This window comes from Bufo gargarizans, chromosome 11 (genome assembly GCF_014858855.1).
Source record: "Bufo gargarizans isolate SCDJY-AF-19 chromosome 11, ASM1485885v1, whole genome shotgun sequence".
Lineage (NCBI taxonomy): Eukaryota > Metazoa > Chordata > Amphibia > Anura > Bufonidae > Bufo > Bufo gargarizans.
This window is the reverse complement of record NC_058090.1, coordinates 71,325,122-71,339,622: the sequence shown is the minus strand read 5'-3', so window position 1 is coordinate 71,339,622 and position 14,501 is coordinate 71,325,122. Positions and strand designations below refer to the sequence as shown.

General features: G+C 44.2%; 1 protein-coding gene across 2 annotated transcripts in view; it reads right to left on the bottom strand.

Annotated features, from left to right (window-relative positions):
* VPS39 (VPS39 subunit of HOPS complex) overlaps window positions 1–14,501 on the bottom strand; it is a 251,793-nt gene that overhangs the window by 124,321 nt on the left and 112,971 nt on the right. For both annotated transcript variants that reach the window (XM_044271213.1, XM_044271214.1), the window contains exons 7-9: window positions 12,282–12,374; window positions 11,317–11,500; window positions 9,512–9,632 (exon numbers count right to left, since the gene is read on the bottom strand). In XM_044271213.1, the coding sequence (XP_044127148.1) occupies window positions 9,512–9,632; window positions 11,317–11,500; window positions 12,282–12,374 (398 nt within the window). The remainder of the gene's footprint in view (window positions 1–9,511; window positions 9,633–11,316; window positions 11,501–12,281; window positions 12,375–14,501) is intronic.

Sequence of the window (14,501 nt, the reverse complement as noted above, 5' to 3'; positions counted from 1 at the left end):
TTCATCTCACGCAGCTTCCTCTTGACCGCCACAAAGGTAGATCTTTTTTTCTGTAGCTCCGCCGAAAAATCAGGGAATAGAGAAATCCTGGCATTGTTGTGAGACAGGTTCTGCGCTGTTCTGGCTAGATTAAGCAGCATATCTCTGTCCTTCCAATTCAGGAGTCTGGCTAGCAGGGGTTTGGGGGGGGGGGGCCCGGTGGGGGAGGCCTGGCTGGGACTCTATGGGCCCTCTCTACAGCATACATTGCTGAAAACGCAGCCCCTGGGAACGTAGATTTGAACCAATTTTCTATGAAGGACGCCGGATCACTACCTTCAGCCTTTTCCGGAAGGCCCAGTATTCGGATATTGTTGCGTCTCGATCTATTCTCTAGATCGTCGCATTTTTGCTGCCATAGTTGAACTTTCTGTTCTAAATCTGAAAGTTTGACTTGCATGGGTCTAGTGATGTCTTCCAGCTCGGACACCCTGTGCTCCGTTTCTCTAGCCCTCTCTCTTAGCTGCTGCACATCATGCCTGAGGAGCCCGACATCCACTTTCACCTCCTCAATCTTACTTGTGAGGGAGGTCTGGCACATGGAGATCGCCGTGAGCAGCTGTTCATGGGCTGCTTTAGGTGAGAGTTCTGGCTCTTCCTCACTCTGGGGATCTTGCTGCAGGGACGGATTCCCGCGGGTCGCGTGTGTGCGCACGTTGGAAGGAGTTGCGGCGCCATGCTGTGCCTCGGCTCTTGCATACTCCTTAAGCCGCTCCGCCACCGCCTGCCCCTTGCTTGGGCTCATTTTGTTCCTCCGGGTGCTCCCCTTTCGTTTCTGGACTTGCCACTCAATGTTTACGGCTGGTTAGCAGTCAGGATTGATGAGGATTATAGTCGGGTCTCGGAGCGGCGCTCAGAAGCGTGCGCTCATACCGGAAGTCGGTCACGCCCCCTAATATGTTGTTTAATATGATGCCAATAAAGGTTTATAAGTTTTTAGATATATTGTATTTTAGAAAGAATAATGTGTCTATATTAATATATGATATGGGATGATATTATCGATATAAGACCCTACTGTAACCAGTTATAACAAAATTTGATATGCATAATGATTCTGGTAGATTTAGGAACACACAACACAGAAAAACGCATGTGTGTACAAAAACCGCAGATTTACCGCAGGACTATCGCAATAGAAGATAACTGTATCTGTGAAATCCAGATTCTTTGGGTCCATTCCAGGTTTAATAAAGAGCCCTTTGGAGGATAAAAAGCCGGCAAGTCAGTCAGATCCAAACTAGCCACTGAGGAAGAAGGCAGGTAGCCTTTGAAACGCGTCTGGCGAGGAGTAACTGGATCTGACAACACACCGGCAATAATTTTCTACTATATTGGATTGAGAAAGCGCTTTCTAAAGAACATCAGAATTACGATTCTAAAGACAATTGAATTGCGGGTCGTTTAGGACTTAATATAGAGACTGATGGATTAAATATCTTACTACCAGAACCGATCCAAACAGGTGGAACGCCTATTCTAATCAAAGAGACCGGACGTGGATCTGCAGCGTGACACAGCCAGCATTCCCGTTCACAGCCGGGTGGATACAGCATCGCTAGCAGACAACTTAGCTGTGCTATCCAAAGGCGAGTCCTCTTGTATCTACACCACGTGGGACGCCACGGTGGGAACAGGACGATATGTGAGTAAGAGCTATTTAGCTCCGATATATGCGAACCGGTACAACATTGCTGGATATATATGTACTGCTGCTTAATCACCTTGCTATATTGTCTGCTACATCTGCATCGTTGACCGATTACTTTGTAACACTGCTGGACACATTTATACCACTGTTCAAGTACCTTGCCGCGTTCGTCGCGGTTGTTTAAGCATACAGCCTATTCAGGCAGAAATTTGCTCAAACCGAGCATATCTGTGGATAACTGTGCGGACCAAGCCGTGATTTAGGTCACATGTTCTACCACTAAGGAAAGACTGCAGCATCAGTGGGATACAGCAATATTGTTGATTCTCCAGAGATATTTATATATTTATACATTTATTTATACACACTATTTCACAAACTGCTCTCAAACTATATTGTTGATCCAATGGATTTTATTGGTCATATTATGTTACATTTTATCCATTGGACACTATAAGTCACTGTGTCTTATCACGTATTATCACTGTCCTATTCAAATATTTATTTAATTTTTATCTTTATTTATTTATCTATCTATCTATTTACTTTCACCATTTCTTTCCCCTGGAGATATATTTGCTGTTAGCCACTGTTGTAGATAATAGAAGATATTAATCATTGTGTCCCACCTACTAACGCTGGACTGGACCTCCTGGCCTTCTATCAGCTATAACAGTGGATAGATACATGCACATTTTATCATATTTTATTTTATGTAAGTTTTATCAATTTATGCTGATTTAGGGAATATAGCTCTGTTTAGGTTTATAATATCATTGTATACTGTTGATATATACCTGCTCAATTATATCGCTATCAATAAATTAATATATATCACTTGAGTCGCTTTGCCTACCTTGTGAACTAGATATATGAGTGCCCATTCTATTCTAATACTATTGTTTTTGGTGATTGGGTACAACATCCGTTTGGTGCACCTTGCCATCTTAAACCAGAGGTGAGCCGTCCCTTATCTTTCCTTTTACCAAATTATATAATTAACTTGTTTTAATAAATTTTTATTCACAAAAATATCTTATCTTTTAAACTATTTACACAGTTCATGGCATTAAAAAAGACATGTGGTAAAAAAGATATTTCCTTCCAGTTAAACCATGGGATGCGTGGGGATCTCAATTAAGAGAAGGGGAGTAAGAATTCTACCAATTTTCATAAGCATTACTGTTATTTAATTCTAAGAATTCATTTAAGCCTTTTTAAAACCATCAACTGCTTTGACAACCTCCTGAGATAAACTATTCCACATATTTGCCTTTCTTCTGGTAAAGAAGCCTTGTCACCTTTGGAGATTGAACTTGTTCTTCTCCAGATAGAGCCACTGATCCCTTGTCTTTTAAGTGGATTTTACATGGAACAGCTTTCCGCATATTTTTTGTATGGGCCATTTTTACAGTCCTGATCAAAAGTTTAAGACCACTTGAAAAATGGCAAAAAAAATGATGGAAAAATGTGAAGTGAAAACTATTTCAGGTAACTACCTCTTGAAGCTCATCAAGAGAATGCCAAGAGTGTCCAAACAGTAATCAAAGCAAAAGGTGGCTACTTTGAAGAACCTAGAATATGACATATTTTCAGTTGTTTCACACTTATTTGTTATGTATATAATTCCACATGTATTAATTTATAGTTTTTATGCCTTCAGTGTGAATCTCCAATTTTCATAGTCATGAAAATAAAGAAAACTCTTTGAATGAGAAGGTGTGTCCAAACTTTTGGTCTGTACTGTATGTGTATATAGATGCACCCCAAGTATCTATATACATATATATACTTAAATGTTACATTTTATCCATTGGACACTATAGGGACAGCGTGTAGAGCCAGGAGGTGGGGCGGTTTTTGTTTTCTAACCAACCCCCTCCTAAATGCCAGTTCCTGCAGTGGGGTGGATATGTCTCCAGGTGGCTGGTGACTTCAAAGGCTAAGAGATCAATAGATCTGAGGCCTTTTGTTGAGTTTATCAGCCTAGTTACTATGCTCTGCCCCACCTTATGTTTGTGACATGGCTGGGCGTGTGGTGCTGATAGCCTCAGGGGGCCAATTGGCTGTCCTGAGTGCATGCATACGTCACAGTCACACTATGATGTCACATCCCTGAGGAGGGGGGAGGTGGGCTGTTTCTGAGGCTGATATAGAAGCCACAAGCTAGGAAGGGGGGATTTTTGGAACTGGACTACAGAGAGAGACACATGGGAGAGAGCAGCTTCATGAACCCTGGAAGGGCTAAGTATACCCCAGCAGTAGCCCCTTCACTACTGTCCTGATTAACCCCTACCTGTCTAGCCCCTACCTACCTACACCTCACATACCCCCTATATCCCCAACGATAGTAACCCCTTCCCTGCCTACCCTTAACCCCTATCCCATTGCTATATACCCCTGTCCACTGCTACTGTAGTAATTTCCCTGTAGGGATAATTTCTAGTCCAGGTTGGGTAGGCTGTTAATATATGTGTGTGTGTGTATTGTATTAGATAGCTTTGTGGGTGGAACTTGGGATTGTGTAGTGTAGTTTAGTACTGTATATTTAGTGCTGTATTGTTAGTGTACAGGTATTGCGTGTGTAGTGTACTAGGTATTAATAAATATCTTGTTTTACTTATAACTATCTGTGTAATGTGTGGTTATTAGCGATAGTTTAGTAAGGCACATGCAGCTAGCTTAGGGCTCTTTCACACCTGCGTTATTGTCTTCCGGCATAGAGTTCCGTCGTCGGGGCTCTATGTCAGAAGAATCCTGATCAGTTTTATCCTAATGCATTCTGAATAGATTGAAATCCGTTCAGGATGCATCAGGATGTCTTCAGTTCCAGAACGGACGTTTTTTGGCCGGAGAAAATACCACAGCATGCTGCGCTTTTTGCTCCTGAAGACTTGCCGCAAGGCCGGATCCGGAATTAATGCCCATTGAAAGGCATTGATCCGGATACGGCCTTAAGCTAAACGTTGTTTCAGGGCATTGCCGGATCTGACGTTTAGCTTTTTTAGAGTGGTTACCATGGCTGCCGGGACGCTAAAGTCCTGGCAGCCATGGTAAAGTGTAGCGGGGAGCAGCATACTTACCGTCTGTGTGGCTCCCGGGACGCTCCAGAGTGACGTCAGGGCGCCCCAGGGGCATGGATGACTGTGATCGCATGGCACGTCATCCATGCGCATGGGTCGCTCTGACGTCACTCTGGAGCGCCCCAAGAGCTGCGCGGACTGTAAGCATACCGCTCCCCCGCTCCTACTATGGCAACCAGGACTTTAATATCGTCCTGGGTGCCATAGTAACACTGAAAGCATTTTGAAGACGGATCACGCTTTAGGGCCCCTAAAAAGCCAGGGCAGTATAAATACCCATGTGACCCCAACTTTGGAAAGAAGACACCCCAAGGTATTCAATGAGGGGCCTGGCGAGTTCATAGAAAAAAACAATTTGGGGCATAAGTTAGCGGAAATTGATTTTTTATTTTTTTTTTCTCACAATGTCTCACTTTCCGCTAACTTGGGACAAAAATTTCAATCTTTCATGGACTCAATATGCCCCTCAGCGAATACCTTGGGGTGTCTTCTTTCCAAAATGGGGTCAGTTGTGGGGTGTTTGTACTGCCCTGGCATTTGAGGGTCTCCGCAATCATTACATGTATGGCCAGCATTAGGAGTTTCTGCTATTCTCCTTATATTGAGCATACAGGTAATGAGATCTTTTTTTTCCGGTCAGCCTCTGGGCTGAAAGAAAAAAATGAACGGCACAGATTTCTTTATTCGCATCGATCAATGTGGATGAATAAATCATTGCCGGGATTTTTTTATATATTTTTTTTACATACAAAGTGTTTGCCAAAGCATAGGAACACCGCCTGCTCCTCAGCTCATATGCCTCGGCAAACGTATATTTTACTGCAGAGGAGAAATCTCGTCTTGCAGCACCGCATACACCGACTTGTGTGTAATCTGACAGCAGCGCAATGCTTCTGTCAGAATGCACATCAGTGCTGCAGTTAGTCGATCGGTTGGTCCACCTGGAAGGTAAAAAAAAAAAAGAAAAAACCAGGCCGCAACGCAATAATTTTATTAACTTTGGAACAGAACATATAAACTTTAACTTTTTGAGCTGAACATTAGCCTTTTTGCTTACTGGTGATTTTTATATATTTTTTTACCTTTATAGGACAAACCTCTCCTTCCCCATGGGACAATGTTCAAAGCGCAAAGCGCCCAAAGATGTGGCGAAGTGCGTTATGCACTTTGTCCCAGGTGAAAAGAGACGTTTGCAGCAGCAGCTCTGTGTGAATGGGCCCTAAAAGCCCTGTGTGCCTGTCCTGGTGAGATGTGATCCCTATGCTAGGTGTACCTGTGTGTGGTACTTCCGGAAACACTCCCCTAAGCATAGGGCAGGGTGGTCAGGGCAGTCAGGACAGAAATAGCGGGTGTCACGCTTTATTCCACTCTTGCTACAGACACAACATCTTTTTCGGGGTGACGCTTGGGTTGAGGTACCAGCAACGACACTGGGGAAATGTCGCTCGTGTAGATGGCTAACTACACTGGTGGATGGGGCCACGGAACCTCCTGGGTACAGGAGGTTCTCGATGATCTCTTCCTGAAATTTGAGGAAGGATCCTGTTCTCCCAGCCTTACTGTAGAGAACAAAACTATTATACAGAGCCAATTGAATCAAATATACAGAGACCTTCTTATACCAACGTCTGGTTCTGCGGGAAACTAAATACGGAGACAACATCTGGTCATTGAAGTCCACCCCTCCCATGTGAAGGTTATAGTCGTGGACTGAGAGGGGCTTTTCAATGACACGGGTTTCTCGCTCAATTTGTATTGTCGTGTCTGCGTGAATGGAGGAGAGCATGTAAACGTCACGCTTGTCTCTCCATTTCATCGCGAGCAGTTCTTGGTTACACAAGGCAGCCCTCTCCCCCCTTGCAAGACGGGTGGTAACGAGCCGTTGGGGGAAGCCCGCGCGACTAGTTCGCGCGGTGCCACAGCAGCCAATCTGTTCTAGAAACAAATGCCTGAAGAGGGCCACACTTGTGTAGAAATTGTCCACATAAAGATGGTACCCCTTGCCGAATAAGGGTGACACCAAGTCCCAGACTGTCTTCCCACTGCTCCCCAGGTAGTCAGGGCAACCGACCGGCTCCAGGGTCTGATCTTTTCCCTCATAGACACGAAATTTGTGGGTATAGCCTGTGGCCCTTTCACAGAGCTTATACAATTTGACCCCAAATGTATTAGGGACTCGTCTACGCAGATGTTTTGCTCTGGGGTATACAAATTTCTGGTTGAAATGGTCTATGAGGGGCCGAATTTTGTGGAGCCGGTCAAAAGCTGGGTGGCCTCTGGGACGGGAGGTGGTGTTGTCGCTAAAGTGCAGGAAACGCAGGATGGCCTCAAAACGTGCCCTGGACATAGCAGCAGAGAACATGGGCATGTGAAGAATTGGGTTCGTGGACCAATATGACCGCAATTCATGCTTTTTGGTTAGACCCATGTTGAGGAGAAGGCCCAGATAAGTTTTGATTTCGGAAACTTGGACTGGTTTCCACCGGAAAGGCTGGGCATAATAGCTTCCCGGGTTGGCGGTTATAAATTGTGTGGCATACCGGTTTGTTTCGGCCACGACTATGTCCAAGAGCTCCGCAAAAGATCCCAGGGCCGAACCGATCTGAGCTGTCTCAATCCGAACTCCAGACTGGGCAGTGAAAGGGGGAACTACAGGTGCGGCTGAAGTTGGGGACTGCCAATCAGGGTTTGCCAGCACCTCAGGGATTCTAGGGGGTCTACGGGCCCGTCTTTGAGGTGGCTGCGACGGGGTAACTAATGCATGTGCCACCGTACCAGCTTCAACTGCCCTTCTGGTGCTCGCCACTTCACCAGGTTGTACGGCAGTGCTGGTACTAGGTACAGGGAGGGCTGCGCTGCTGGTGTATTCCTCCCACGTAATCCGACAGCGCCAGCCCCACTCTGCTGCCCTTGAAGCGGATCCTGCGCAACCTGTGTCTAACTACACGGGGCCGGGTACGCCTGGTGCTATCAGGGACCTCAGCCTCCTAGTCCGAACTTTGGGTCAGAGTGCCACTGCTTTCTACAGGTTCATATTCTGACCCGCTAGATTTGTCAGATGAGGGTTCCCATTCCTCATCCGACTGGGTCAGAAGCCTGTAGGCCTCTTCAGAAGAACACCCCCTGTTTGACATTTGGGCAACTAAATTTAGGGGTATTCCCTGAGACTACCCAAGAAAAAAAGCAAGCCTGTCTTACAAATGGGAGGCTAGCGAAGTACCGGAGGCCGCTGCGGTTGATAAAAAAAATATCAAAACTGATAATTTTTTTCGCCGCAGCGCGTGTAAAGTGAATGCACAATTTTTTGTCACTGCGGTGGGGCGGGTGTGGGCGAACGCACGTGTGGGCGACCGATCAGGCCTGATCGGGTAAACACTGCGTTTTGGGTGGAGGGCGAACAAAAGTGACACTAATACAATTATAGATCTGACTGTGATCAGTTTTGATCACTTACAGATACTATAAAAGTACAAATGCTGATTAGCGATAGGCTAATCAGCGAATCAGTGACTGCTGTGCGGTGGGCTGGGCTCTAACTGATCCCTAAACTACCTAACCAAGGGGCCTAAACTATCCTAAAAACCTAACGGTCAATACCAGTGGGAAAAAAAAGTGACAGTTTACACTGATCACTTTTTTCCTTTCACTAGTGATTGACAGGGGTGATCAAAGGGTTAATTGGGGTGCAGGGGGTGATCTGGGGCTAGTGTGTGGTGTTTGGTGTACTCACTGTGAAGCCTGCTCCTCTGCTGGTCCTTTTGGTCGGTTGGATCCAGCAGAGGAGCAGGCTGTTATGATCTGTTATCTGGCCTTTGATTGGATTTTTTAAAAATCATCAGCTTGCCAGCCATGATCATTGGCTGGCAAGCTGATGACGCGACCCCCCTCGAAGAAATGCCGGCCCGCATTACGCATGCGTGGGCCGGCTAAGCGCGTCATCTCGCCTCTCGCGAGATGATGCGTATATGCGTCAGTCTGCCTGTAGCTGCCGCCTCCGGACCACGGATCTGTGTTAGGCGGTTAAAGGATTTCTGTCACCCCAATTTTCGCTATTAAACAGGCTGATATTATAGATGTGAAAATGTCACCTGAATTTAACTCTGAATTTCTTTTAAGTATGCCCCCGTTTTCGTGTAATTTTAACTTTTATTATATGCAAATTCGCCCACCTCATTTCCACGCCCCTTCTGTCTTGATTGACAGGGCCAGGCCAGCGTTGGTTCTCCTGCTGGCCCCGTCTGCCATGTAAATCTCGCGCCTGCGCCGTCCCGTTCAGTATTCGGCGCAGGCGCAGTGAGAAAGCCGGCAGGGCATGGAAATGAGGTGGACGAACAGTGCTCCTAGAGGCTCATTTGCTTATAATAAAAGTTAAAATTACACGAAAACGGGGGCATACTTAAATAAAAGAAATGCAGAGTTAAATTCAGGTGACATTTTCACATCTATATTATCAGCCTGTTTAATAGGCAAAAATTGGGACGACAGAAACCCTTTAAAATTATTCTTAAAGATCCTTCAACTACTATGTATTCTATAATTGGTTTTAACATGGATCATGACAGCTGGGTCATCTACCAGCAATTTAGCCACCCATTCCAACAAATGTGAACCCTGGCACCAGGGAGACAACAAACCAATTGTTTGAGGTGGTCTTGGTCACAAAATATTGTATCCGTCTTAGATGATTATAGAATCTCCAGTACAGAGCAGGCATTTTGAATTTCAAACAATGTCTCACCCTCCAGATGTAATAAAACGAGGCCGCTGCAGCTCAATGCTTTGTACTAAGAGGCGGGGTTCAAATGTTCGTACTTCCACGTACCTTGGAAGCACAGCAATGATATAAGGAGGCTGATGTTCTGTTAAGTAAAAACAAATTGACTGTCATATTTCAATGCAGAAAAACCCTCAGCAACTCTAGCCACCAGTACAAAGTATAAAACAGTTGAAGCCTTTCCTGATATTGCCGTACAAGTACGGGGGATGTCAGGTCTTTGAAGATTTCACCCACTCAGTAGTCATTTTACACAGCCTTCTGTGATTAGAGACAACTCCGACAACAGACTTTTAACCTCTCAGATGCTGTGGTCAATTGCTGTGGTCAATTGTGACCACGTCATCGGAGAGATCATTTACTGGCATAAAAAAGTTTTTAAAATACTAATATAAAACAAAATATAAAAATTTTAATGATCCCTCTTTCCCCATTTTACAAATAAAAATAAACATAAAAAAAAAAAATACGACTGGTATCATTGGTATCGTCACATCCCAAAATGTCCAAACTATAAAGATACTGTATATAATTTACATGGTGAATGGTGGGAAAAAAAAAAGAAATCAAAATGGTTGATGCATTTTTTTTGGGCTGCTTCACCTCACCGCCCCTCCAAATAAAAATTATTAGAAAGTGATGACAAATTTATAACCCCACCCCCCAGAAAAATGAAAAATATAGATCACCAAAAAATAAGCCCTCACACCTAGACATTAATATATATTAAAAAAAAAAAGGTACTGGATTCTGAATACAACAATGCAAAAGACAATTTTTGGCCAGTTTTTATTTTTTAGCTATATGTTCACTGTAATCGTACTTACCAGAAGAATAAAGTAAACCATGTCATTTTTACCGTATAGGGAACACTGTAATAACGAAACCCATAAAACAATGGCTTAATAGCTTTTTCCAATTCCACCCCATTTAGAGTTTTCCAGCCTTTCACAATATTTTATGCAATATAAAATTGTGCCATTAGAAAGTACTTGTCCTGCAAAAAAACAAGCCCCCATACTCTATGTGATTGGAAAAATAAAACTGTTATGGCTCAAAAAAAAACAACTAAAAGACGGAAGCTTGCTGCTTCAGGGGGGTTAGAAATGGTTCTAGCTTTGACCATTAGGACAAAAGATAACAGGAGTTGTCCCAGATAATTAAAATATCTCAAAGAACACCTACAAAATGTTGAAATAAAAAAAAAAAAAAAAACATATACTCACCCCCTCACTCCAGTGCTGTTCTCCGTGGCTCCTCTGGTACTCCATCTGCTGTTTTTTTTTGTTTTTTTTTAAACAGTAGCAGTGACATGCCTGGATAAGTCATGTGACCACTGCAGCCACTGTCCTTAGCTGTCTACAACTGAGAACACTGGCTATAGTAGAGAGGCAGTAAATGCACAGCAGTCTGCTGAGGACAGTCATTGTCACGTGTTGCATCCAGGTATGTCACTGTGTTAGAAAACAAACAGGAGCATTAGACTGGAGGTGAGCTGCAGAGAAAGGCATGGGAGTAAGGAATGAGTATATGATATTTTTTATTCTAACACCTTATGGGGGTTGCCATAAGGGGTTAGAACATCCTCTAAGGAATCTGAAATTTATGATGATGTACATACAAAATAAATAATCAGAGATCCGGTGGAATATAATTGCAACTTTATAATGGTTCACATTGTAAAATGACAGTATCTGCTCCCTTTCAACTTTGTGTGCTGTGACTGATTTTAGTTTCTATAGTTAGACCTGGAAATATTAAATGCTCACCCATTGCCATGGGAATATCAGTCCAGTTTAGGGCACACTTGGGTGTGCAGGTCCCCTCTTCATTCAAAACCACAGTCAGGTCATCCTGTCCAACAGCCACTTTTCCATCAGCCAGTGGTACTGCAAGTGGTTCTAACTGTTTGCCTGTAGGAAAGAGTTCCTTAATGGAACCTTTTCCATCCACCTTTAAGAGACACAACACAAAGCTGTACTTAAAAACGGGCACTCATGTAAAATTTGAGATATTGCAAACAGATAGGGGCAAGATTCATCTATTACAATACTGCTTGTGAAGACTGACCAAAGTCACTGAGGTTAGACTTATAATGGAATTTAGCCAATTTTCTTGTAAATACCTAAAGGTTGCCTTACATACTCAATAGCTGTCAACGTAAAAATAGTTCAGCTAATGGCTACAGTATTTCTCTTGACTCCCGCAAAGACATATACATTTGGTTCGGCCGAGCATGTACAGGTTGTTAATGGGAAGAGAGGAGAAAGCCATTGCTACACCCCATACACGTTAAATTGTCGGCTGAACCCACCATTCTTGGCAGGTTTGGCCCAAAATACCCCAATATGGGCTTTTGAGTTGCATCAGTGCAAGTGATTTATCAAAGTTACCTGGCATTGGACCAAGCAGCACTAAGGATACTTTCACACTAGCGGCAGGACGGATCCGACAAGCTGTTTACCCCGTCGGATCCATCCTGACGCTATTTCGCCAATGACTATAATGGGGACGGAGCGGCAGTCCGGCAGCATGGCGAAAAACAGCAGGACGGATCCGACAGGGTGAACAGCCTGTCAGATCCGTCATGCTGCTAGTGTGAAAGTAGCCTAAGTGGACCTACATCACACATTCTGACTGCAGTATCAAATTTCAGGTATGACTAGCATTTGTAAATTTATCCCAGTGTGCACAATACAAAATAAGCTACTACAGAAAGAATACTAAAACTTACCCTGATCAAATAATAGTCTCTTTTGAATCCAACACATATAGAGTTTTCACACCATGCCATAGATTTGGGGACATCAGGAACACTAAAGTCACCCTGCAAATAGGTTGTGTTTCATGTTAGAAAACAAAGTGGAATAGTTATCTCAAACACAGAACTTATGCTGTATACCTACATAGTAGGAAAATTAAAATTAGTAGGCTTACCATGAAGAGAAACATGGATGATAGAGAACTATGCACTGTGTATTACCTTGTAAAAGTGTTTGTATGTGTGTATGTAGGGGGGGGGGCATTTGTAATTTTATATGAATATCTGCTAAAATGTGGAGACTTCCCACCACTAGAAGTAACGCCATGTCGTTAATTTCGACTGCAAAGAAGAAGCTGTGAATACATTAAAAGGGCTTTTCTGATATAATGCTGGGTTTACAAGCCCAGATGTTCGGGCCCATTATTGGGAACGAACGTTCCAACAAATGCTCTTTCTCGATAATCTAAAGGTGCCACAGAACTCCCGATGAACAACCAACACTTGTTCATTGGGTGAAACAATCGTCAATGCAGACGCCTACAATATCGTATCAGGACAGCAGATTTTGCTGTCTAAACAGCACTCTGCTGCCCAGAAACAATGCAGCTGTATGAGGATGATCAATAGCAGTAACCATCACATGTTCTCTTAATGTGATAGTTGCATGTAAATGCAGCACTTCATCTCCACTGAATGAGCAGCCAACCAAAGAATGCTTCCAACTGTGAGACAGAATCTAAAAGAAAATCCAGAAAGTCACATTGTATGATTTTTAAATAATTCATTTGTATTTTATTGCATGACATAAGTATTTGATCAACTACCAATCAACAAGAATTCTGGCTGGCTCACAGACCTGTTGGCTTTTCTTTAAGAAGCCCTCCTACTCTGCATTCATTACCTGTATTAATTGCACCTGTTTGAACTTGTTACCTGTATAAAAGACAACAGTCCACACACTCAATCAATCACACTCCAACCTCTCCACCATGGCAAAAACCAAAGAACTGTCTAAGGACACCAAGGACAAAATTGTAGACCTGCACAAGGCTGGGATGGTGTAATGACCGGCGTCACACACAGGGAGGAAAACAGGGAAAGCCCTGCCCAAGGGAGAGGGAAAGGTGGTGACCCCTAACTCACCTTGCGGCTGGCACCGAACTGCCCTGACGTCCCTAGACGGGTTCCTTACCCGTGCGGCGATCACGTGCCTAAACCCTGGCTTTCCCTGAAATGAGCCCTAGATAGTGAACGGGCCGGTGGGATCGCAAGTCCGCACAACTGCACTAAGAGGGAAACACCAGGGAGAGGACAGACAAATACAAACAAACACAAACACCCAGGTGGGCGACCACAGCAGTCCACAAAGGTCCAACAGGGATCTGGAGGGTAGCGTTCTGAAACAACCATCCGAGAACGCAGCAACACAGCTCCAGTGGGTCAGAATAGATGTCCAGGCAGGAAGCTCTATCTCTGGCAACCAGAGAAGTGTGAGAGAGGAATATAAGGAGGTTTGGGAGTGCTGGACAAGGAAACAGCTGAGGAGAAGGAGCTACGGATCCCTGAGTGAGCCAAAAGGGTTTGCAAAGCAAACCCAGAAAGCTACCATAAGGAAAACAGCCCTATCTTAAATAGAGCGTGCAGCCAACCGCTGCGACTTCCTGACCCCGGGTATAACGGAGTCAGGCGTGGTTCTCGATACCCTCGTGACAGTACCCCCCTCTCTACGAGGGGCCTCCGGACACTCAGGACCAGGTCTCTCAGGATGAGAGGCATGAAAAACCCGAACTAACCTGTCGGCGTTTACCTCAGACGCAGGAACCCACATTCTTTCCTCGGGACCGTAACCTCTCCAATGCACCAGATATTGAAGAGAGCGGCGGACCCGACGAGAATTAACAATTTTGGATATCTGAAATTCTAGATTACCATCCACGACAACAGGAGGGGGTGGCAGCGGTGATGGTTCTAGAGGTGGAACATATTTTTTGAGTAACGACTTATGAAAAACATTATGAATTTTAAAAGTCTGAGGTAACTCCAGGCGAAAAGCCACGGGGTTGATGATGGCTACAATTTTGTAAGGGCCAATAAACCTAGGACCCAGTTTCCAAGAGGGAACCTTCAATTTAATATTCCTAGTAGACAACCACACATAGTCATTCACTCCTAGGTCCGGACCTGGCGACC